This window comes from Phyllobates terribilis, unplaced genomic scaffold (genome assembly GCF_046119375.1).
Source record: "Phyllobates terribilis strain yellow unplaced genomic scaffold, ASM4611937v1 Scaffold_8__6_contigs__length_399053987, whole genome shotgun sequence".
Classification (NCBI taxonomy): domain Eukaryota; kingdom Metazoa; phylum Chordata; class Amphibia; order Anura; family Dendrobatidae; genus Phyllobates; species Phyllobates terribilis.
Genome location: NW_027362768.1, coordinates 108951058 through 108976691, shown reverse-complemented (window position 1 = coordinate 108976691; position 25634 = coordinate 108951058). Strand labels below are relative to the sequence as shown.

Below are 25634 nucleotides of genomic sequence, written 5' to 3'. Positions count from 1 at the left end.
GAACAGCCTCGTGCACGTGGATTATGTTATGGAGGAGCATAATTGTTTTCCACCTTTAGTCTGCTAAAAACAGTGTCTTTGGTGGGAACGGCTGAACATCTAATGTACATGGGGCTTTCCCAACTCTATCCCAAATGGCAAATTTTGGGTAAAAGAAGGATCACGTTGGATCTCAACATGCCCAGTCCATTTATTACTGATAGAGACAAGCTACCGCTATTGGTGTTTTGTAGGGTCTAATCTCCTATTCAGAACACACGCACGTTCACTGTGTATGATGGTGTCAGGAGGACTTGTCATTATTTCCTGCCTAAATTTACAAATGTAGTCAAAACATATCTTAAAGGGAACCTGTCATGTTGAAAATGGTTTCTGATCTGCAGGCAGGATGTTACAGAGCAGGAGGAGCTGATCAGAGTGATATACATTCTGTGGGAAAAGTTTCAATATAAGTTGTATTTTATTCATTGAAATCTCTGGTGTTTGCATATGAGTCCAGTGGGCGGTGCTACTCAGTGATTGACAGTTCTCTCTGCATGCACAGAGTAGGACCGACCACTACACTCGTATGCAGACAAACGCCAGGGATTTCAATGGACAAAATACAAATTATGCTGAATCTTTTCCAACTAACCCATATATCATTCTGCTCAGCTTCTATTTCTCTATACTGTTTCACCCACAGATCGGACGGCGTGTACAACAGGACAAAGTTGCTATCATTTAGGCAACAGTCTGCCAGTAATGATACAGATTGCCTATCATTGTATAGGATCGTTACGTGATAACTAATTGTGTTAGGACCAACTAGTAGCTTAATCATAAACCTGTGTTGTCCAATTGACATCTACTGAAATATATTTTGGAAGTTGCTCACTCCTCTCCTGGAAAATAGCAGCTATTAGTTTTGTGCATCTTTTATTGTGCAACACCGATATCAGATTCTATAGGGAAAATATTAGAAAGCAGTGATTTTTTTCATTATTTTTTTCTTGTATATTGAAGAGACGACACGATTCAGATATATTTATTTTATTAAAGCACATAATATTCTTTGTACACCAATAAAGTAACACTATGATTGTAGTAACTCACTTTTGCCTTTCTCTAAGCTTTTCACGAACATGCATAGTTTCCAAATATTATACAACAAATATCTTAACAACTTACACACAAAACTTTACAATCTGCCTGTAGGGAGAGGAAGTGATAGATGCAGTGGTTCTGCTTTATAATGATCGCATGCTATCGGTTCTAACATAGTGCATCGGGGACTAGACTATGTTTTCTATTGTCAAATGAACTAGCTTATCTGAGTGCTAAACCATGCATAATACTGGGATTGTTGTATATATAGAAGTGTGAAAATGTACTGATCTCCTATACTAAACCCCATTCTCGCTGTCCTGTCTCCAAATTACAGGAGGTCACACAAAATAATGGAGATAAGTTGATACTCAAATTTTGCCGGAACTGTTGCTATATAATGGTCCAAGCCAAATCTCCTATTAGATACTTTGCACTGATTAGGGGCAACACCCTGAAACACTGTATCAGCAAATTGAGATTTTAGTTTGGCTTTTATCCCAAGTCATATGGCAAAGCTCATTAGAGGGTCGATACTTACTTTTGGATCACACAAAATAATGAAGATGAGTTGATACTCAAATTTTGTCTGGACTGTTGCTATATAATGGTCCAGGCCTAATCTCTTATTAGATACTTTGCACTGATGAGGGGCAACACCCTGAAACACCGTGTCTGCAAATTGAGATTTTAGTTTGGCTTTTATCCCAAGTCATATTGCAAGGCTTGTTAAAGGGTCAATATTGACTTTTAGGATCGCTACTTCCAATAAGTGGCGCTAGAGTTCTAGTCCTCTTCCTCTCTAAAGAGACAATTTGCATATTTCATTTCCCAGAGGAGCATGCATGGCTTATAAGTCTCCTCACTCTGAAATGCCAAGCTTTGCTTGTCACTCTCCACAAAGAGAAAAGTTACCCCTTAAACATTAGTTTCATTATATATGTATGCAAACTAGCTCTCAGGGAGAAGAAAATTCACAAATGTGTTTTTTTTTTTGTCCCATGGGACATTGCCAATAAGTCTCCATACACAAGTGGTCTCCTTAAATAGAACCAGTACCCACCAATGATGATTAGGGTAAGCATTTATAGGAGAAACTATGGCATGGAGCAGATTTTCCTTTGGGGTTGGTCATCGCAGCTCCATGCAACACAAATTTAAATAATATACCTATTGGATTACTGATACAAAATGCTTATATGTCAAATTGCAATATATTGTACCTAGCATTAGAGGAACTAATTCAGAAATGAAACAAACATTTACCAATCAATCTGCAAAATACATAGCATATTACTATAATACATAGGTATGTATATACAGTACAGACCAAAAGTTTGGACACACCTCATTTATATATTTTTCTGTATTTTCATGACTATGAAAATTGTACATTCACACTGAAGGCAACAAAACTATGAATTAACACATGTGGAATTATATACTTAACAAAAAAGTGTGAAACAACTGAAAATATGTCTTATATTCTAGGTTCTTCAAAGTAGCCACCTTTTGCTTTGATGACTGCTTTGCACACTCTTGGCATTCTCTTGATGAGCTTCAAGAGGTAGTCACCGGAAATGGTTTTCACTTCACAGGTGTGACCTGTCAGGTTTAATAAGTGGGATTTCTTGCCTTATAAATGGGGTTGGGACCATCAGTTGTGTTGTGCAGAAGTCTGGTGGATACACAGCTGATAGTCCTACTGAATAGACTGTTAGCTGCTTTTTTCTTGCCATAATACAAATTCTAAGTAAAGAAATACGAGTGACCATCATTACTTTAAGAAATGAAGGTCAGTCAGTGCGAAAAATTGGGAAAACTTTGAAAGTGTCCCCAAGTGCAGTTGCAAAAACCATCAAACTCTACAAAGAAACTGGCTCACATGAGAACCGCCCCAGGAATGGAAGACCAAGAGTCACCTCTGCTTCTGAGGATAAGTTTATCCGAGTCACCAGCCTCAGAAATCGCAGGTTAACAGCAGCTCAGATTAGAGACCAGGTCAATGCCACACAGAGTTCTAGCAGCAGACACATCTCTACAACAACTGTTAAGAGGAGACTTTGTGCAGCAGGCCTTCATGGTAAAATAGCTGCTAGGAAACCACTGCTAAGGACAGGTAACAAGCAGAAGAGACTTGTTTGGGCTAAAGAACACAAGGAATGGACATTAGACCAGTAGAAATATGTGCTTTGGTCTGATGAGTCCAAATTTGAGATCTTTGGTTCCAACCACCGTGTCTTTGTGCGACGCAGAGAAGGTGAACGGATGGACTCTACATGCCTGGTTCCCACCGTGAAGCATGGGGGAGGAGGTGAGATGGTGTAGGGGTGCTTTGCTGGTGACATTGTTAGGGATTTATTCAAAATTGAAGGCATACTGAACCAGCATGGCTATCACAGCATCTTGCAGCGGCATGCTATTCCATCCGGTTTGCGTTTAGTTGGACCATCATTTATTTTTCAACAGGACAATGACGCCAAACACACCTCCAGGCTGTATAAGGGCTATTTGACCAAGAAGGAGAGTGATGGGGTGCTACACCAGATGACCTGGCCTCCACAGTCACCAGACCTGAACCCAATCGAGATGGTTTGGGGTGAGCTGGACTGCAGAGTGAAGACAAAAGGGCCAACAAGTACTAAGCATCTCTGAGAACTCCTTCAAGATTGTTGGAAGACCATTTCCGGTGACTACCTCTTGAAGCTCATCAAGAGAATGTCAAGCGTGTGCAAAGCAGTCATCAAAGCAAAAGGTGGCTACTTTGAAGAACCTAGAATATAAGACATATTTTCAGTTGTTTCACACTTTTTTGTTAAGTATATAATTCCACATGTGTTAATTCATAGTTTTGATGCCTTCAGTGTGAATGTACAATTTTCATAGTCATGAAAATACAGAAAAATCTTTAAATGAGAAGGTGTGTCCAAACTTTTGGTCTGTACTGTATATATATATATATATATATATATATATATATATATATATATATATATATACACACACACACACACACACACACACACACACACACACACATACATACATACATACATACATACACACTAGAGAGAAACTGTCAGCGGATTCCTGCTGCCCGAACCATGAATGAATCAAAGACCAGCTCCGCTATTGTAGACGTGTATGTTTTATAGGGAAACACTGAGAAAACATACTTTAAAATGCCGGCAAGTAAACTAGTGACTAGGATGACTAGTCACAAAGGTGTGTCCCTACCGGCTTTTCTCCCTGCCCTGCTGCTTTTGATTGACAGGTCTCCATACACACACACACACACACACACACACACACACACACACACACACGTGTAGAGAGATGTGTGTCAATCTAGGGAAGTGGGGGCTGGGGAGAAGTTGTTTGGGTTACACCTCTGACTAGTCATCCTAGTCGCATTGTCACCGGCTGACATTTTGAAATACTTTCTCTGAAATGCGGCAGTGTTTCAGGGTAAAGGCTCATTCAGACTTCTGTTTTTTCATGTACAAGTTTTATCCTTGTTATAGTCTATGGGGCTGTTCACATATCCACACCGTAACATGGAGACATGTCCAATTATGGTCCAAGTCATGGATTAAACCTGTCAACTGTGAAAAAATTAGACAGCACTCAGATGCCATTCATATGCTCTTGGATTTTCATGTTTAGTATGAGAAATTTGAGAAAACTTTTTGTACACAAAAAAAAAAATAATAAAAACTTTGACGCAAAGAACTAACACATTGAAGAAATCCGGTCTGTTAATTTTTTTGGATGCAAAAAAAAAAAACAAATTGAAGTCAAAGTGAGCCCTAAATCTACACTGAGGTCGGCCGACACATGGTAAGATTTTAATACTAGAGCCAGAATAGGACTATCCCAATTGGGTGCACCTTGTCGCGGTTGTATGGCTTTTATGCTTTTTTGACCAAAATAGTGTTAACTAAGTACCCCATATTATTTACATGCACTATTACTATTTATTCATTTACTTACTACCTGGTATATGCTCATTTTGCTTTTTTACTTGGGGTTGGTCTGTGAAATGGCCACATTGTGAATATGATCTTACACATTGCATGTATACCAGCTTATGCTATTGCTCATTTCTTTGGTTTTGAGACCTAAAACATACACGGTTGTGTTTGTTTAATAGAAGTGGTCTCTGATTCATTCTGCCTTTTTGTTCCAGCCGTATGAATGAGCTGATTGGTTACCTTTTTAAAATACAAAAATATGTCAATATATAGGTGATACAGCTGGAACAGGAAGTCCTATAGTATAAAATAGCTAGCTACAGCTTGTAATAAAAAAAATAAATGTTGCAAAAGTTTCACAATTCATATGGCAAGAAAGTGTTTACATTACAAAAAAAAATAAATAAATTGCTAAATGGTAAAGAATGATACGTAACTAGCAGGAAAGCCCTAATGCTATGTGCATAATAGGAATCCTCATGCAAGTGTGCCCCATAAAATTAACATAGAGCACAGCAATGACAAAATGATCTTGCTGTGCACATGTTCCGTCTTACATCACTTTTTTTAACCGCTTCAGGATTTGGAATGCATGAAGCGGTTAAAAGAAGTAACATTTTCATCTTTCAGGTGGCTTCTTCTGGAAAGTCACCCACGCTGCATACTGAGAGTGTAGAACAAAAGCTGGCGGCAGCTGAGCAGTCGCAAGAACGATGGCCAAGCCGCTTCGCCTGAGAAAACTCGGCAGCTGCGCCGCAGTCTAAATGACTCCATGTGCACATACCGTAACCCTTCAATTTTAAAACTATGATACGGGGTAAATTGTCATGCTCAGGAACAGATATCCAATGACTGGTCACACATCTTGATATGATGATTAGCATTAGATGTGATACTGGCAAGGCTACAAGGCGTCAGCCACTGCCGTATGCCGTTTGGGCTGTGCCAAGAACTCTAAAAGCCAAAATTTTTCACTTCCAAGAATGTCTCCCACCTCCATTCCCCATCATATCCTATACAAAGTGCCTGCTCAGTGCACATAGCCCGATTCTACTACTACAGACCTTGTGACATGACAATAGGAATAATAATGGGAAATCTCGTGCAGTTCCTATGACCATTCACAGCTGCACAGGTTAAACTTAATAAAAAAATGCATAGAAAGTGATCAAGATACGTTGTTTAAATGCAAATATTGACTCCTAGAACTAATTATGACTGTGGTTTCCCCAGCTCAAAGCTCTTTTTACTTCGCCATCTCAGCAGTTTGATGAAATTAAGGCTGGCGTTGAAGATTTTGTCGTGCTGAAAGACCATTTTGTAGAAGGTATCAATGGGTAGGTCACCGTTCGGATCGGCATATTTTAGAGTTGTCATTGGAGTGTAGAGATTGTTTGTCTGGTGTCGGAATGGCGGGTTTTCTGCCAAAATTATCTTCATTGTATGCTGATGATGATAGAAAATAAGTTATATTATTGTTATACAGCCTTAGGAAATGTATAAGGTAACAACTGTGCAAAGGCTAGGCATTTAAAGGGAACCTGCCACAACCTTTTATATAATCTTTCTGGAAAGGCACAGTGTAAAAAAAACAATATATAATCTTGCATGAGGAATATACAAAGTACCCATAACTAGTCATCTGGGTGGGACAGTTTTTGAATAGTCACACTGCCAAGGCAATGATCAAGTCCATTGAGGCATGACTGATATGCCAAAGATAGGCCAATATTGCCAAAATAGCTGCCGAAATCCCTCTTCCTGGTCATGCATGGCAAAGACAGGTATACTTGCCTTGGCTTCATTTGCGTACTGTACATGTGCTGTAATACGACGTCTAATTCGCAGATGAGTTATGTACTCGCTTGTATAGCGATATCATTTTCCATAGCACTGCACAGACATCTTTATCACTTTTTTGGGGGCGAACAATCTATATTCCCTATCAATATGCCTTTGGAGTATGGGAGGAACCCGGAGGAAATCCAAGTAAACAAGGGAAGAACAAACTCCTTGCAGAAGCTGTCCTTGCTGGGATTTACTACACGCGTTGGTAAGCGGATTCCCTTTAAAGGTCCAAACTAGTTTTAAAGAGTTGTCCACTTTCAGGAAATAGCAAACTCAGCAGGTGCTCACTCCCCATGGGTCCAGCACTGGTTTCCCGCTGCTGCTCCAGCTCCAGTGTTTTGGCCGCAGTGGTGACTTCATGTCAACAGTGCATGTTATCGCTCTATCCAGTCACTAAATTTAGAGGCTGTGCCAAGGTTGACGGCACACACCGCTGTGGACGAGCGCCGAATTCACTGCACAGCTAGAGTGGTGACATGAGCTGCTGACATGACATCACTGCCGCATCCAAAACACCGGGATTGGAGCAGCGACGAGGAGCCAACGCTAGACCCAGGGAGGGTGAGCATCTGTTGATTTTTTTTAGGTATTTTACAGAGTTTAGGGTCGTTTATCCTGAAAGTGGACAACCCCTTTAAGCTGGTCAAACCCTGTAATTGGACCATGTATAGTCTAGTCAGCCATTAAGCTATTCCACTGACCAAAAGTCCAAGCACTTTCATGTTGTATGAACTAGGACCATTAACACATGTGAGAGTGGTGTTAACCGATTCACAGGACATGGTCCCACATGCTCCTGATCTATGGCCCCAAATGGTAGGCCTGCGGATTGCCTCCTACCTGAAAGCTTCCGCGGTTCTTCTTTTCATTAGCCGGCTTACCGCAACGTCATCATTGTGACGTAACGCACATGTGACGTCGCATCAGGGTGGATCAAAAGAGGATGCTAGTAGGTATGAGGTGTTCCTCATGGCTTCCATCCACAACCACAGATTACTGACATGACTGCAAAACCAGGTCCTGCAGATCGATTCACACCATCTCTAATATACTGTATACCATTACCATAGGGGTACAAATCTCACCTCTGCCACATCCTCAGCTGTCTGTCCCAAGCTTTGGAAGATTGATTTGTAGTTTTTAAGATAGACATTGGTAAACATGTCAGCAGTCTCCTTGTCTGCTGCAGAAAGGTCCATCTTCATTCCATCTTCAAATACTTTCCTTTCAAACTCTGTGATCACTGGTCCAGGCTCAATTAGGCTCAACCTGCAACATAGTAAAAGTTGGATTGTTATATAGATCACAATTTTCACATATATGATCTATTGAAGAATATTGTATAGGTTCTTAAATGTGAAAAGTCATCATGGTGTCTGCACCAGATGGAGAGGAAAAGAACTTCAATCAGAGAAGAAGTCACCTGTATGGTAACTGGATGTAAATGTTTATTTATGATACTGAGTCTAATCAGTATGTGGTTCCTGTATGGTCCGCAGTCTGATGATGGCTGGTAACAACAACTCTCAGCTTCTCTTTACCATTGTTAGGGGGATATACAAATTTTAGGTTTCTTGCAATGCAAATGTATATGGTGAAAGGTGACTTGACATTGCAGTTGATCTCTGTACTAAGCTTGGTGATGTTATATGGTACTGATGGTGGCTCTGGTGTTGTATTCATGTACTGATGATGGCTCTGGTGTTGTTTTCATGTACTGTTGATGGTTATAATAATATATTAATGTAATCATGGTTATAGTGATGTGTTCATGCACTTATGGTGGTTCTGGTAATGGATCCCTATACTGATTTTGGTTCTGGTGCTGTATTTATGTACTGATGATGGCTCCGGTGATATATTCATGTACTGTTGATGGTTATAGTGATGTATTAATGGAATGATTATTCTGATGCCGTATACATGTAGTGATGATGGTTCTGGTGCTATATTCATGTACTGATTTTGGTTCTGCTGCTCTATTCAGGTACTGATGGTGTATTTATGTACTGATTGTGGTTCTGGTGCTGAATTCATATAGTGTTTATAGTTCCGGAGATGTATTTATGTACTGAAGGTGTTTTTTGTAATGTATTCCTGTACTCGTGTTTGTTCTGTTGCTTAATTCATGTACTGATGATTGTCTTGGTGCTGTATTCATGAACAGATGGTGGTTCTGATGCTTCATTCATATACTGATGATTGTTCCATTGCATTAATTACTAATTCAGATACTGATTTTGGTTTGATGCTATACAGATGCAACAATTTTTAACTTGCCAGATGACACACTCCAAAGACGTTTTTAAGGATGTAACAAAAAAAAAAACACAATTCTGATGTTATTTTCTTATTGGCGTTTACCAATCGGCTTAATTAATTCCCAATAATAATAGATTGGACTTTTATGAATGCGGCGATACCAAATAGTTTATATATTTTTTTTCATTTTTAACGGAAAGAAGGAGTGATTTGAACCTTTTTATATATTTAAAAAAAAAAAACACTTTTCACCCTTTTCTTTATTTTTTTTACATTATTTTTTACCCTCCTTAGGGGTTTCCAACTTGCAATTGTTTGCTTATACTATGATTAGTAATTAGTGAAAATCCCAGTCGCCCATTGCTGATCTTCACAGGAGGATCGAGATGCCAGCGACCGGGGTCTTCAGCAGACCTCTGGATGTTATACTAACCCATCGGTCTCCCGCTATCGCATCCTGGGGGACGATGGGAGCTGATGTGTGCGAGGAATCGGCACACATTCCATTTAAATGCCGCTGTCAGAGATTGAAAAAAACACAGAAAATGCTTCTATTTTGCAAAGTGCAATCTCTACAGAAGCATTACAATAGAAGGAGACCAGAGAAATCACTTACTGGAGCTTGAACTTCAATGCCTGTATTGCTAGACTTTCACAGAACCCTTCAACAGCAAATTTAGAGGCAGCGTACACGTCATTAAATAAAATACCTGCAAGGAAATGAAGAATGGTCATCAATAGGTAACACAGAAACAAGTCAGATGAAAAAGAGTCTGCTACAGTTTGTTACATCATGATGTAGAGGGAATCAAAATCATCCATTTATAACATTTTTACATAAAACAAACCTTTAAAATCATGATGAGCCTTATCCCATTCCCGATGTGCCAATATATGGAGTGGGCTCATGAACTGAGCCTGCACCATATCCTGTAGATGCCATCTATGGCCGCCAGTTAGCTGTAACAGCAGCAGACAGAGCTAGCTCATATCGATGCTGTTTAACCATCTCAATGACACTGTTCATCACAGACAGTGGCATTTAAATGGCACGATTGCTAATGCTTGCATGCACCTGCTCTCATGGACTCTGTCTGCGATTGCTAGGTGCCGATGGGCTTCATAGGGGACGACATTTTGGTTTTATACTTTAGTACATTATTCGATAAGCAAATAATGGCAGATTCAGCACAGCCATATTCAAAAATTAAAAATTGTTCCTTTTACCTTTGAATATTACAATAAAAAAGACCTCTCCATATGAGATAATTAATTTAGTTATCTCACGGAGATGTGTCTAATAAACAGTCTTCAAAATGTATTATGTACCCCAAAATACCAAAATGGTATCCGTAAAATGTCAGTACATCACACAAAAAAACAAGCTCTCCATTGATGGACAAAACAAAAATAAGGGTCTCAGAAAATTGAGACACAAACCAACATCTATATACACACATCTATCTATCTAGACACACACACACACATATATATATATATACATATAGGGTGGGCCATTTATATGGATACACCTAAATAAAATGGGAATGGTTGGTGATATCAACTTCCTGTTTGTGGCACATTAGTATATGGGAGGGGGAAAACTTTCCAGATGGGTGGTGACCATGGCGGCCATTTTCAAGTCGGCCATTTTTTATCTAACTTTATTTTTTTCAATGGGAAGAGGGTCATGTGACACATCATCCTTATGGAGAATTGCATAAAAAAAAAACAAAAAAATGGTGTGCTTGGTTTTAATGTAACTTTATTCTTTCATGAGTTATTTACAAGTTTATGGCCTCTCTGTTCACTGTCTATGGTGCAAGGTTTATTAGTGCGCAACAAAAGTACATGTGGATTAAAAAGACAATATTTAAAATAATACAAACAGAGAGAAATCATTGATTTTATAAGGAATATCTAGGCATTTGCCTCAATCAGAATACTCCTTGCAAAAATATACGGAGATGGTGGACGATTTGACCTCGCTACTTTGCGGACTCTGTCTGATTCCTTTTTCAGGCTTTTATCTGAGACATTTCACATCTCTTCTCATATATACAACAATAGAGAAGCGGAGGTCACTGTACCTTGGATTCCCATGACACTGCTAATAATTACTATATGACCGTTCTTGCGCTTTTTCATATCTGGTAGGATTTCCTTTAGTAGTCTGACCAGTCCAAAGAAATTTGTATCCATCACAGTTTTCATTTCTTCAACGCTTTGACATTCAATAGGTCCAATGAGCCCAACTCCTGCATTGCTGACTGTGGATTAAGAAAGATGTCACATATACAGTAATGCCTTATCGTTAAAAACACCCAAAATTTGAAGTACTGGAAATTTATAATTTAATACAGAAGATACAGTTACATATATAGTGAGTTAAACAAGACATATGTCCATAATGTTCAACCTTATATACTTCATTTGATTCAGAAAAAGCCAAAAGACATCCTTAAAGAGTTATGGGTATTGTCAGATAGTGCTTGTAATACCCAGCAATTTTGCTATATACATCTTATTAACATTTTCAGCCGTTCTTGAGATGTTAACACTTTTCTTTTTGTTTGCAGCATGTTGCCTTGGAGACCGACCACTGCTGCTGGATGGCAAAACATGCACAGTGTTTACAATCTCTTTTCTTTTGAGTTTGTAAATAGTGTTTTTGTCAGGATCTCCTAATCTTGGCCAGCTTCAGTAGACTGCTTACAAGCAGCGGTGTTCGGTCACCAGGGCAATTATAAACAAAAGAAAATTGTTAATATCTCAAGAACAGCAACAATTTTTAAAAAGCAGTAAATTGCAAAAGTGTTTGTTTTTACAAATGTTATTTGACAACATCCATTTGTGAAGAAGGGAAAATCCCTTTAAATGGCATATAACAATTTACCATAAAGTGGCAAATTAATATTGCCAATCAGATCACTCCTAGATAAACATTTTACATTAAAGAGGGGACCTTGACTATCTCTTTCCATATTGTTACCTCTCTTGGATCCTGCACCTGACACTCTATTGTCAAGTTGAGTATTCAATTAGTGTCCTGCTTTTGGCGTTTGGAACCTCCTCTGCTTCAATTTTCCTGTGCCAGCTCTACCACATTGCTAACTCTACTCCGCTGCATCGTATGCTCACTGTTGAGTGAACTTAACCACATAGCTCGACCACATTGATCTCTGTTTCACCACTTTCTCACTCTGGTACATCACTCTGCTACATCACTGTGTCAGGTCTGCTACATTGAATCCTGTTGTTGACTCTATGCAGATTCCTCATAGCCAAGTCTACTCTGCTTCACCAGTTGCCATTGACCTTGCTCGGCCACCTCTACAACCATAGTTCCAACTTGATCGCCCTTCTGCATCGGCGTTATCTGTCAGTGCTTCATAAGAACTGCTCAACTAGAAAAATAGGTTTCATGGATCCACCTCTAAGCAATCTGCAGATCACTTTTTTAAACTACCCCCCCCCCCCCAAAAAAAGAAAAATCACTCAAAAGTGCTGGTATTTCCTTTCTGTGTAGCTTGCTCTTCACTGCCGTTTTTCATGTATATCAGAGACACAGAGGTAGACAGGCAGGAAGAGTATGAGAATCTTTGTCTCTGCTTCTATTTTCCTGCCTGTCAAACTGCATATAAGCATAACAGAGAGGTAAGCTTTCAGTTGACAGCAGAAAAGTAATTATATATTGGCAAGAGCATGCTGGGAAGTCAGGAAAAGAAAGTTCCAGCTTATATAGTGCTGGCAGAATGCTGATGAAGAGGAACTGCTTACTCAAAAGTGTGGATTCCAAATTTCAGAGCAGGACAATGAGGATCATTTCTGGACAGCTTGATAAAAAAAAGCAAAGCGGCTTTTTGTTTCCATCCCTGCACTCCCCCCTACCTCACTACTCTCCACTTCTTTTATACATGGTGTATTTACTTCCATGTAGTTCAGACTCCATCTTGATTCCCAGGTTTCCACCCTTTCTTTTATTCCTCCATGATGCATCAGCACAGCATCACATGGACAGATAAAATAAGTGTTATCTTCCTGCTAGAATAACACAATGATTATCCTTTCCTATATAAGCTAATAGGTTAAAGGAATACAGTTCTGGAGGCTTCTATGATGTTCTACATTATAACAGTTTGACAGGAGCTGTCTAGTTATCATCAGCAACTGTGATAGGAGTTTCGGTCATCCAACCCACATCCACTTCCTGTGGAGAACTTCTGTGGTATAGTCTATGCAAAACCATTTGGTGAGACCCTCTTCAGAGAATATAAAGCCATGTAACTCCCAGATGGTCACCATGAAGAGAGGGAAACCTTTACATTTCAGATAGAGCAACTACATAATAGTAATCCTACTTGAATTATATGTGGCGCCCCTGAGGGTTCGGTAGCCACAGAGGTACTGCATCTCAGCCAGAGGTGTGGTATCTCACTCTCAGGTAAGGAAGGAGTACAGCTCAGGACCCTAACACGTGCATCCAACACACCACTCCAGACCAGCTGGAGGGGCAAGATGCCTCCCACGTACTTGCTGAGCCCCTTCCCTGGCTGGAGTGGGGGGGGGGGGGGGGACCTAATAAAGGGGAACTATGTAGTGGGTGTGGGTGGAGGACGTAGTTAAGGGGAGCACATAGAAGAAAGATATAAGTAGAGACACCATCTTGAAGAGTAGTGTTCAGTCAGAGGAGGCGTAGTGACAGGAGCAGAGGCTCTGTAGGAGCTCTGCTCCAGAGGCGGGCCTGGACAGTGAGGCCCAAATCTGAGAGGAGAGGGAGCGGAGAGGCTCCAGGAACAGAATAAGGGACCCTAGGGGTACGGGCCGTGCAGTAGGCCACCCGTACGCCCGCACCTACCGGGAGGTGGCGGAGTCAGGCTGCATACAGGGTACCGGATCCCTCAACTAGCAAAAGATTGCATATCTTAACTAGAAACTGGAGGCTGCAGTATTTCATGTCCTGTAGCCAGCATTCCATACAAGTCTCACCAGGAAGGTCGCTATATAGGACCCAGGGGACGGAACAGACGTCGCCCGCCAAGGCCCGCAGGTACTGGACTGGGACACTTGGTATGAGGCTCAGGGAGACAGCCAGAGAGAAGACACAGAAGGGGGTCCTGCTAAGTACTCCAGAGATACCTGAGGGTGGACTGAACCCCTCACTGAGTAAACGCAGCACGACGTGGACAGTTATACTGAGCTCTGTAACTTGGACTGCAATAACCGTGAGTAAAGACCCTGGGACTGCACCACCTTGTCTCTGTGTTTCTTACTGCACTACGACACACTGCACTACGACACCCTGCACAACCACCAACATCCACACCCTGCCCTGAAGCTAACTCTTCCTGTGGGGAGTCATAACATCCTTGCTGCAACACCACTAGCTTCAGAGGACTGTTAAGCAGCGGCGGCTCCCTTTAGCCGCATTCCACAGGTGGCATAGTCGGACTCTTTAATAAAACCCATATACAATTCCCCTTGGATTGACCGCCCTGGGTCACGGACCGGGTCACAGCCACTGTGACTACAACCCCCAGCATCTACCGGCCCGGCACCGGGTACCCCATGGCCCAGGGGGCGTGTCATATACATATTAGAAGGACTACTCACAGACTGAATAATAATTTATAAAATCACTAGAGTGCTACTTTAATTTATTGGGGGATGAGGGCTGTAAGTCCATGCATTTCTACAGGTTTGTGTGAAAGGACAGGTACAGTAAATTAAAGTTTTCCATTATTATTTGTATTTATTTGCATTTTTTGTATGCTCACTGATTTGACTATAGTGACCATGGATTTTATCATTTCTAAGCTACGACATATTTTTGGGATTTCACACCATCACTCTTTGAACACAGCCTGAAAAAATAGCCATGCTGGATGCAATTTGTTGCTGATGTGTCTTCTTTAAAATAATAGTCATTTCAGGTAACAAATATATTTAATGGGCGTCACTGTATTTGCCTTAGGACCAGATAATTACAGTGTAAACCTAAAGCGGCAGGTGCTTACCGTGCAGCAAATATTTGTTCGTGTATATGCTGTCACAATGGAAATATAGTGTTACATCTCAATTCCAAAAGAAAATGTGCGTACAAGATCAGCAATGTACCGAAATGATGCGTCTATTCTGCTATCCAGTCCTGTAGATTGCGTTACTTTTTACAAATGTCAGCACAAAGGTGTGTAGTAAAGATTGTGTCACATTTGCAACAATAGTTTTTAAAGGGTTATTGTGAAAAAAAACATATATGGTCATAATTATCATTTAAAGTGAATCTGTCACCAGGTTTTTGCTACCCCATGTGAGAGCAGCAAAATGTTGGGGCAGAAAACCTGATTCTGGCGATGTGTCATTTACTAGGCTGCTTGCTGTAGATTTGATTAAAAACTATTTTATCTGCTGCCGATCTGCCAGTCCTCTGACTGCTGAGCTCTGTATAACCCAGCCCACATCTCTGATTAGCAGCTTTCTGCCTATGCAGAGTGTACACAGAAAGCGACCAATCAGTGATGGAGTCGTGGTTGGACTGCTTAGCAACAGACCAAGTAGTCCTCTTGTGATAATCTCCTGCTGATAAAACAATTATTTACTAAAAACTGCAGCAAGCAGCCTAGTAAGTAACACATCGCTGGAATCAGGATCTCTGTCTCTACATTATTCTGCTCTCAAATTAGATAACAAAATCCTGCTGACAGATTCCCTTTAATATGTTATTTGAAATGCTCATTGGGATCACAGCAACCCCCCCCCCCCCCAAACTGCATGGGTTCTCCACCTGAGAATAGCCGCTTGAGCAAAAATATAGTCGCAGGGCAGAACAGGCATGTAGTTAGCAAATACTTGCTGGTTACTTCTTAGGTCCTTAGCCAAAAAAACCCCAAAGTCCAAGATAACCCCTTTCACCAATTGTGACCAGCATGTGGCCATAGGGCAATATACAGTAATATCCAAGCAAGTAAAGGAGAAGTGCAGACAGATGGTAAATAAAGTAATTTATACACACAAAACTGGGACATATACAATACAATAGGTGTATAACAGCTCCAATTCTCACTCTGGTTTCGCCGCCAGCTTTTTCAAGGGTTACTTACCTAAAATGTCCACTCTACGATCTGGTAGGCTGTTGATGCAGTCTCTGATGGACTCTTCACTGCACACATCCAGCTGTTTGATCTCCAGTGTTTTCCCCACACATTCTTCCGCAGCCGTTACCAAGTCATCCTGCTTTGACAAGTTTCTCATTGTTGCATAAACTGCATAAAAAAAAATTGGTAAATTTTACAATTATGGATAATGTGACGATTTTACACAACATAAGAAATGGTTCGAGCTTTACATAAAAATAAATACACTTTTTTTTTTTTAGCTGAAAAACTATCATTTTACAGGGTTCCCTCTGCAGTTGAAAACCACATTGCAACATCAGGACTGGGAGGGGAATTATCACACTTGTGTTTATTTGATCCGTGAGGATCACACAAGCAGTGGTTAGATCAATGTTGTGTAGATGGGGAACTCTACTACCTGCCAGTATAAGTTTGCTGAGAATCTGATGAAACCAGACTTTAACTCATTTCATCCCAAAGGAATGCTGGAAACAGACTATGGCAATAATCAAAGGTGGAATAAAATCCCAAGAGTCTAAACAACTAACTAGACAACCAACCAGCTCACATGTCTGTCTGAATAAGAAAACAATATTCCCATGTCCATCAGGGGGATCTAGGATGAAGAATGAATTCTGAGTGGTTGTTACTTTCGGGCTCATTAAGACGAGTGTATTTTCTATCAGTATTCCAAAACAGACCCCACATGGACAGTACACTGACCAATGTAAATGAATGGGGTAATGCAGATAAACGTTTCCACGTTGCCCGATGGTCTATGTGTAATAACATTGCAGCATGCAGCACTATTGTGATCTGTTTTACTCTCATGCCAGGCTTGCATCATCCATATGGCATCCATTTTAACTGATCCATTGTGACTATTAACATAGGAAACTCTATATGGCTTTTTGTCATTTTTTTTATTGTTCATGTATAAAAATAGAGGTCACACGAGTGTCAAAAACATATGGACACGTGACATAAGATAGGCATATGGCTTTAAACAAATGGACATACAAAATATACATTAGGGATGTAAAAATGTCAGTTTTTTTTCTTGACGCAGACCGGTCCCAGCCTATTCTGTACATCTGTAGGGTCTATAGGTCTATATTTCATGACCAGAAAAATACTTCTTAATTTCTTTTAAATGCCAATTGCAGTCATGGATTTCACAACAATCGCAGCAAGTTCATGCTCCCTAAACTATAGTGAGTTATAGCTCCTGTCTCAGTGATGACATTTTTTAGCTTAAGGCTGGATTTAAATATCTGTAAATTGAGGATGTAACTATCTCCATGTGCACCTCCTTGCATTCGCCAGCACAGCGGGCAGGCACACGAGCTGCCTGCTATTTGCATGCACTCATCTGGTCCTGCAATATTGACTACGATTGGTCCATATATAGCCTTTGGGCGCACAGGGAGTGAAAGCACACCTGTGTGAACAAGCCTTTAGTGTTACATTATTATACACTACTAACAACAGGAAGTTCCTGTAGAAAGTCCTTCAGAATTCTAACATTTGCTCGGCAGCTCCTGAACCAGTACTTGTTTTGTCTAATAGCCAACTCCATGCTCCTATGGAGACGAGTTTGGTCCTGCACTACAGTATATGATATCTCACCAGCACTTCTGCCAATCCATAAATTTATTAAAATAGATCCTGTAAAAGACATTAGCCACGATGACAGGGAGAGGTAAGATGTTCACAGCTGTGCTAGGAATTCCATGTTCCTGTTCTGTTTTTGGAAGAGAAAAACTGAAGTCTTGCAAGGAATAAATCCTTCATATGATGGACACAAAGAACGTCCAACAAACCCTACTTAAAGGAAATAATGGCATGCAGCATGTGAACAGATTATTAAAGGGAACCTGTCACTCGATTCATGCAAACCACAGGCGGCATGAATCAGAGCCGTTCTGCAAGATTGCAGACTGGCATGTTTTACTTTGAAACACTCTGAAATTTCAGAGAAAATGTATTTTGAAGAGGCGGTATTTATAGGCAGAGGCGAGACTAGTACACCCCCACTGTTGGCTGTCTTTTCCCAGCGCTTATCAGGTAATTGACAGGTCTGTGGAAGAAATCTGTCTATCACATGGAGTGGTGCGTGGAGAAGCCAATAGTGGTGCTGGACCTACTTTACGCCTGCTGGCCCTTCAAACTATATTTTCTTTGAAATGGGAAATATATAATTGCAGCTCGGTGGCTCAGTGGTTAGCACTGTACGGTGGCTCAGTGGTTAGGAGCACTGGGGTCCTGAGTTCAAATCCCACCAAGGACAATATCTGCAAGGAGTTTGTATGATTCCTCCGGTTTCCTCCCACACTCCTAAGACATTCTGATCGGGAATGTAGATTGTGAGCCCCAATGGGGACAGTGATGATCATGTCTGTAAAGCGCTGTGGAACATGATGGCGCTATATAAGTGAGTAAAATAAATATACCTAGCTGCAATTGTGCCGCTAGGCTGATTCATGCTGCTTGTGGTTTGGACAGGATGAATTGAATGACAGTTTAATATTATTTTTCTTTACACAATACAATTATGAGTCCTCTTATTTATGAATAATAATGTTACTTGAATCCTGGAACTTTGCTCAATTATTAAAAATGCCTGATGCCGCTTCACTAAATTATTGAAAAATATTCAGTAGAAGCCAATGCAAATATTAGTATTTAATCTTCTTTCCGGGATATAATTTCTGTAGCAGCGCAGAAGGCATCTGCCAATCTGCTTCTTGTATCAATAGTACATACAAGAAAATCAGTATACAACTGGAGGTACGACCTCAAATCATTATTTTGTATTGACCAAGGAAAATAATCAGCAGTTTTACCGAGCCCTGGCTAAAGGGAAGGCCAAATAGAATGGCCGTGGGGCAGACACCTCATGGAAAAAGAGCAGCGGTCACTAGTCACTGCAGTTTGCTGTGAAAAAAGTTTAACAAGCAGTCACTTGATTTGGGGAAACAGCTGTTCCCTGGAAAAGTAAGTAATTTTTCAACCAACTAAATGAAAATCACAGAGACCAGTAGCATATGTATTGGAGATCGTTCAGATGAGCATGTTTTCGGTCTGTGGGTGAAATGTACTGCACATGGACCAATTATAGTCAATGTGCTACTGCAAGAAAATCGCAGCATGCACGATTATGGTCCCACTTAAGGAACAGAATTGCATATGCAACAGAAGGCAGCACCTGCACCCATCCGCAATTTGGACAAGCACAGAAAGTCAATCACTAACATTCTAACATTTTGCTGATGTGGCGACCTTTTTTTTTTTTTTTTCTTTAATACGACCGTCTAAAACCTGCCTTACAGGTAAAATTGTTGGAACCTATTTCACATGTAAAAAAGAAATCACTAAAAACCCATATTGCGAAACTGTAAAAAAAAAAAAATCTCCATAAATTAACATTAAATCTATGCTGTGTGCGATTCCAAGGTGTAGTAGAGATGCATTGCTTCTAGGGGAGAGTTCCAATGGCTCTGTAATAATGGCTGTAAAGCGCTGTGGAGTATGATGGCGCTATATAAGTAAGCATAAATAAATAGTACAGACCGGCTTAGACCTGTGTGCCACTGCACCGACTCCACCTGCATTATGCAAGGCACTCATACAAGTGCTTCTCACTAAATTAGAATATCATCAAAAAGTTAATTTATTTCAGTTCTTCAATACAAAAGTGAAACTCATATTATATAGAGTCATTACAAACAGAGTGATCTATTTCAAGTGTTTATTTCTGTTAATGTTGATGATTATGATTATGGCTTACAGCCAATGAAAACACAAAAGTCATTATCTCAGTAAATTAGAATTAATAAAAAACACCTGCAAAGGCTTCCTACGCATTTAAAAAGGTCCCTTAGTCTGTTTCAATAGGCTCCACAATCATGGGGAAGACTGCTGACTTGACCGATGTCCAGAAGGCAGTCATTGACACACTCCACAATAGGGTAAGCCACAAAAAGTCATTGTGAAAGAAGCTGGCTGTTCAGAGTGCTGTATCAAAGCGTATTAATGGAAAGTTGAGTGGAAGGAAAAAGTGTGGAAGAAAAAGGTGCACAAGCAACCGGGATAACCGCAGCCTTGAAAGGATTGTTAAGAAAAGGCCATTCAAAAATTTGGGGGAGATTCTGAAGGTGTGGACTGCTGCTGGAGTCATTGCGTCAAGAGTCACCACACACAGAAGTATCCAGGACATGGGCTACAAGTGTCGCATTCCTTGTGTCAAGCCACTCATGACCAATAGACAATGCCAGAAGCCTCTTACCTGGGCCAAGGAGAAAAAGACCTGGACTGCTGCTCAGTGCTCCAAGGTGTTGTTTTCAGATGAAAGTAAATTTTGCATTTAATTTGGAAATTAAGTTCCCAGAGTCTGGAGGAAGAGTGGAGAGGCCACAATCCAAGCTGCTTGAGGTCTAGTGTGAAGTTTCCACAATCAGTGATGGTTTGGGGAGCCATGTCATCTGCTGGTGTAGGTCCACTGTGTTTTATCAAGACCAAAGTCAGTGCAGCCGTCTACCAGGAGATTTTAGAGCACTTCATGCTTCCCTCTGCCGACAAGCTTTTTGGAGATGGAAATGTCATTCTCCAGCAGGAGTTGGCCCCTGTCCACACTGCCAAAAGTACCAATACCTGGTTTACACACAACAGTATCACTGTGCTTGATTGGCCAGCAAACTCGCCTGACCTTAACCCCATAGAGAATCCATGGTGTATTGTCAAGAGGAAGATGAGAGACACCAGACCCAACAATGCAGACGAGCTGAAGGCTGCTATCAAAGCCACCTGGGCTTCCATAACACCTCAGCAGAACCACAGGCTGATCGCCTCCATGCCACGCCGCATTGATGCAGTAACTGACGCAAAAGGAGCCGGACCAAGTATTGAGTGCATTTACTGAACATACATTTCAGATTTTAAAAACATTTTTCAAGCTGTTGTTATAAAGTATTCTAATTTACTGAGATAATGACTTTTGTGTTTTCATTGGCTGTAAGCCATAATCATCAACATTAACAGAAATAAACACTTGAAATAGATCACTCTGTTTATAATGACTCTATATAATATGAGTTTCACTTTTTGTATTGAAGAACTGAAATAAATTAACTTTTTGATGATATTCTAATTTAGTGAGAAGCACTTGTATATACACTCGGAAAGTGCACATACTATGGGGAGAATTTATTAATGGGGAGAATTTATTAATGGGTTTGCATATTGGGAAAAATGGGAGCTGTTAATTGGAGGGGAAAGGCCTGCACGTTTCTTCACCATTAAAAGCAGAAAATGGCGCAAATCGAAATGCAAATCTTCTTTTGCTTATAGGAGGAATAGATTTAATTTTCTGTCTTTAGAACAGTCCAAGAAATTTTACTCCAAACCGCTCCTCAAATAACCTGAATTATAGGACTTCGATAATCTGTCTGATAAGCTTTGCCTGGACATATGACATCACAGGAAATCACTGAGTGCAGGTCTATTCTTCTTTCTGACTATTGGAGCTTCCACCAGAACATGCACAACACAGACCCGAGGAGCGTGCCGGCTGAATACCTTACTTATCTATACATTACATTTATTCAGTGAGTTGTTTACAGTGATATCACATTATACAGACCCTATACAGTTAGCTCCAGAAATATTTGGATGGTGACCAGATCTCCATGATTTCAGCTCTGCAGGCCTCTAGTTTAGATTTAAAATGAAACAACTGAGATGCAATTGAAGTGCAGACTTCCAGGTTTAACTAAAGAGGTTGAACTAAAGTATCCTGTGAAACGTTTATAAATTGCCACCATCTTTCTTCAAGGCTTCCTCATTTCAAGTACTTAAAAGTAATTGGACAAATTAACTTTACCATAAATAAAATGTCCATTTTTAAATACTTTGTAGAGAATCCTTAGCAGGCAAATGACTGCCTGAAGTCTGGAAGTCATGGACTTCACCAAACGCTGGTTTCCTCCTTTGTGATGTTCTGCCCCCTTTACTGCAGCTGACTTCAGTTGTTGCTTGTTTGTGGGTCTTTCTGCCTTAAGTTTTGACTTAACCATGTGAGATGCTGCTCGATGGGCTGAGATCTGGTGATGACTCGGCCATTGCAGAATATTCCACTTCTTTGCCTTATCTCCTGAGTTGCTTTTGCAGTATATTTTGGGTCATTGTCCATCTGTACTGTGAAGTGCCGTCCAATCAACCTTGCAGCAATTGGTTGAATCTGAGCAGAAAGTATCACTCTGAACACTTCAGAATTCATCCGGCTGCTTCTGTCTTCAGTCACAATCAATAAACACTAATGACCCAGTGCCATTAGAAGCCATGCATGCCCATCCCAGCACACTGCCTCCACTATGTTTTACAGAGGATGTGATGTGCTTTGGATCTTGACCCGTTTCAAGCCTTCTCCATACTTTCTTCTTCTCATCATTCTGGTACAGGTTGATCTTAGTTTCATCTGTCCTGTGAATGCTTTTTCAGAACTGAGCGGTTTCTTTAGATGTTTTTTTTTATTCATAGTCTAATCTGGCCTTTGTATTTTTAAGGCTGATTAATGGTTTGCACCTTGTGGTGAACCCTCTGTATTTTCCCTCATGAAGTCTTCTCTTTATGGTAGATTTAGATACTGAAACATTACTTCCTGGAGAGTGTTCTTCATTTAGGTGGATGTTGTGAAAGGGGTTTTTCTTCACCATGGGAAAGATTCTGCGATCATCCACCACTGATGTCTTCTGTGGACACCCAGGCCTTTTTAAGATCCAAAGCTTACCAGTGCGCTCCTTTAGGCAGAATGTACCAAACTGTTGATTTGGCCATTACTAATATTTCTCCTCTTTCTAATTGATTTCTTCTTTTAAGACTAATGATAGTCAGTTTCTCTTCCATTGAGAGCTCCTTTGACTGCATGTTGTGGGGTCACAGCAACAGCTTCCAAATGCAAATCACCTGGAATCACCTCAAAACCTGTTACCTGCTTAATTGCTCATGAATTAAAGAGGGAATAGCCCATGCAGCCCATTAAAGAGCTTTTGAGATGATTGCCAAATTACCTTTGGTACCTTGAAAAATAGGCAGCTACACATTAAAGAGCTGCAAATCCTAAACCCTTACTCCAATTAGGAAGTGAATACTCTCAAATTAAAGCGGATCTATATAATGTGATATCACTGTAATCGTATCCACACACTTATATATACACTTTTCTTGCTGTCTAAGAGAACTAAGTTATCAGATAGCTATCAAAATTCTCTTCTCACTAATTGAATACAAGACCTGGAAATCCATTTTTGAACACATCAGCAATTTTATATTTCAGATGGTAGAATCTATTAGCTATAAAGACATTTATTATAGTTCATTCAAGTGTTTCCAGCACAATCATTTTTCCATCCTATCTCCAACCTAGCATAAACAGCGGAAATTTGCAAACCACTTATCCATCTTGATAGATGCAGCTCTAAACTGAAGCAGACAGAATAGTATGCAAACTTTACACTCTCTATACAGCATATTTAATTCTATTCTGGCCACTAAAGCCCCTATAAATAGAGCATCTTACCTTTGAATCTCTTCTGTTCGTCCTTAGCCAGCTTGGTTGCAATAGCCAGACCGATTCCTGATGAGCATCCTGTAACAAGGACGTTCTTCAAAGCCATTTCTGTATCTTAGTCCTTTTCGTGTACAATAATCAACATGAAGAATCGGAGGCAAGAGAATTATTACTTCTAGGCAGAAGTCCTCTCTTCTTACTGCTTTATCTGGACCCAGGCTGCGTCAGCACGGCTAAAATGCAAACCTGCTCATTTAGCTGCTAAAGCTGGATAATCTCCTCTCTGACATTAATGTGGGGGAACAGCATAATGACATAATCTGGACAGACAGTGCTCGGGAAGGCAGGAGTAGAGTAGAGGTCACGTTAGGCCACGGTCTTTAGTTTTCCTGGGTGGCTTATATTCATTATTAGTAATTCTGCAATGCTTTGTAGCATTTACAATCTATAAATGTGACATTTACAAGCTTTCACAGACAGCCCTCCCCCCAAGTCAGAGCATCATGATTTGTCCATGGGCCGTGTCTAATATTGCAGCTCGATCTTATTCCCCTGCAATATTTATTTTTGGGTTAAAAAAGGGGACCTTTTTTCGTACAAGATAGATAAAGATTGCAAGGAAAATGTACTGCTATCTTGAAAAGGGGGCACTAGTCAGCTTTCTTTCTGGAGGAGAGCTAATTTGCAGTTCTTTTTCTGAAAGAGCATTGACTGGCCTATGGGGTTTCCTACAAATTAGGCTGGAAGTATACTGATGGTTTCGGACGAAGCAGTTTGTGCCTCAACATGCCCCTAGTGCACTCCCAGTCTAATGTGCATATGACATTTGCTAGATGTCTCATGACTGGCACATCGGAACTCTACAAATAAAAAAAAAAAAAAAAAAAAAAAAAAAAAAAAAAAAGGCTTTTTTTTTTTTTTTTGAGAGGACAAACAGGCATACCACTACTTCAATATGTGAGAATGTGCTCACAGGCTCCCTTTAAAGACAACCTGTCATCAAATATAAAATCCTTTAAGAGGTTGTCCACTACTTTATCATTGATAAATGAATAGGAGGCGGATGTGCAGAACCCAGTAGCGGCCACTATCAAACGACAGAGAAGCTCTGCAATTGAGCATTTACAGCTGGCACCTATAACGGCTGATCAGCGGAGGTGCCGGGTGTCAGACCCCGACCACTCAGACATTGATGCCCTATCCAAAGGATAAGTCATCAATGTACAAGTAGTGAACAACATCTTTAAGCCACCGCCATAGAGGTATAGAATACTGAAGTAGGTTAGCAAAGATACCACTCTTTTTGATTTTTTCATGGGTAGTACACAATTCTCTGTAACTTGAGGCAGAGGGGAGGGGAGAATGCAAAGGAGTGAAAATACCCCCAGCAATTTTTATATTCACAGAACTGTTTATTTGTTCAGTGCAGGGCCGGCTCCAGATTCTCATGGGCCCCGGGCGAAAGAGTCTCAGTGGGCCCATTAAACACATACCACGATTCATGATGCAGAGATACAGCGGAGAAATATATATTTACACATACACTGCTCAAAAAAATAAAGGGAACACTTAAACAACAGAATATAACTCCAAGTAGATCAAACTTCTGTGAGATCAAACTGTCCACTTAGGAAGCAACACTGATTGACAATCAATTTCACATGCTGTTGTGCAAATGGAATAGACAATAGATGGAAATTATTGGCAATTATCAAGACACCCTCAATAAAGGAGTGGTTCTGCAGGTGGGGACCACAGACCACATCTCACTACCAATGCTTT

General features: G+C 40.4%; 1 protein-coding gene across 1 annotated transcript; it reads right to left on the bottom strand.

The window, feature by feature from the left end:
* Positions 1-4097: 4097 nt before the first annotated feature.
* LOC141156396 (retinol dehydrogenase 8-like) lies at positions 4098-24248 on the bottom strand. The gene is made up of 6 exons (XM_073642593.1): positions 23862-24248; positions 16271-16432; positions 11261-11440; positions 9787-9880; positions 7994-8177; positions 4098-6506 (listed from the first exon to the last, which is right to left on the bottom strand). Exons 1-6 carry the CDS (start codon positions 23956-23958, stop codon positions 6273-6275), a joined length of 951 nt encoding a protein of 316 aa, XP_073498694.1. The 5' UTR covers positions 23959-24248; the 3' UTR covers positions 4098-6272.
* Between the last annotated feature and the right edge of the window lie 1386 nt (positions 24249-25634).

Excerpts from the sequence above, each read along its gene's own strand:
- LOC141156396 (XM_073642593.1), bottom strand. The coding sequence starts at position 23,958 with ATGGCTTTGAAGAACGTCCTTGTTACAGGATGCTCATCAGGAATCGGT. Across the intron at positions 11,441-16,270 it reads TCGTAGAGTGGACATTTTAG|TCAGCAATGCAGGAGTTGGG; the intron begins GTAAGTAACCCT and ends CTTAATCCACAG. Across the intron at positions 6,507-7,993 it reads CAGCTGAGGATGTGGCAGAG|CATACAATGAAGATAATTTT; the intron begins GTGAGATTTGTA and ends TATCATCATCAG.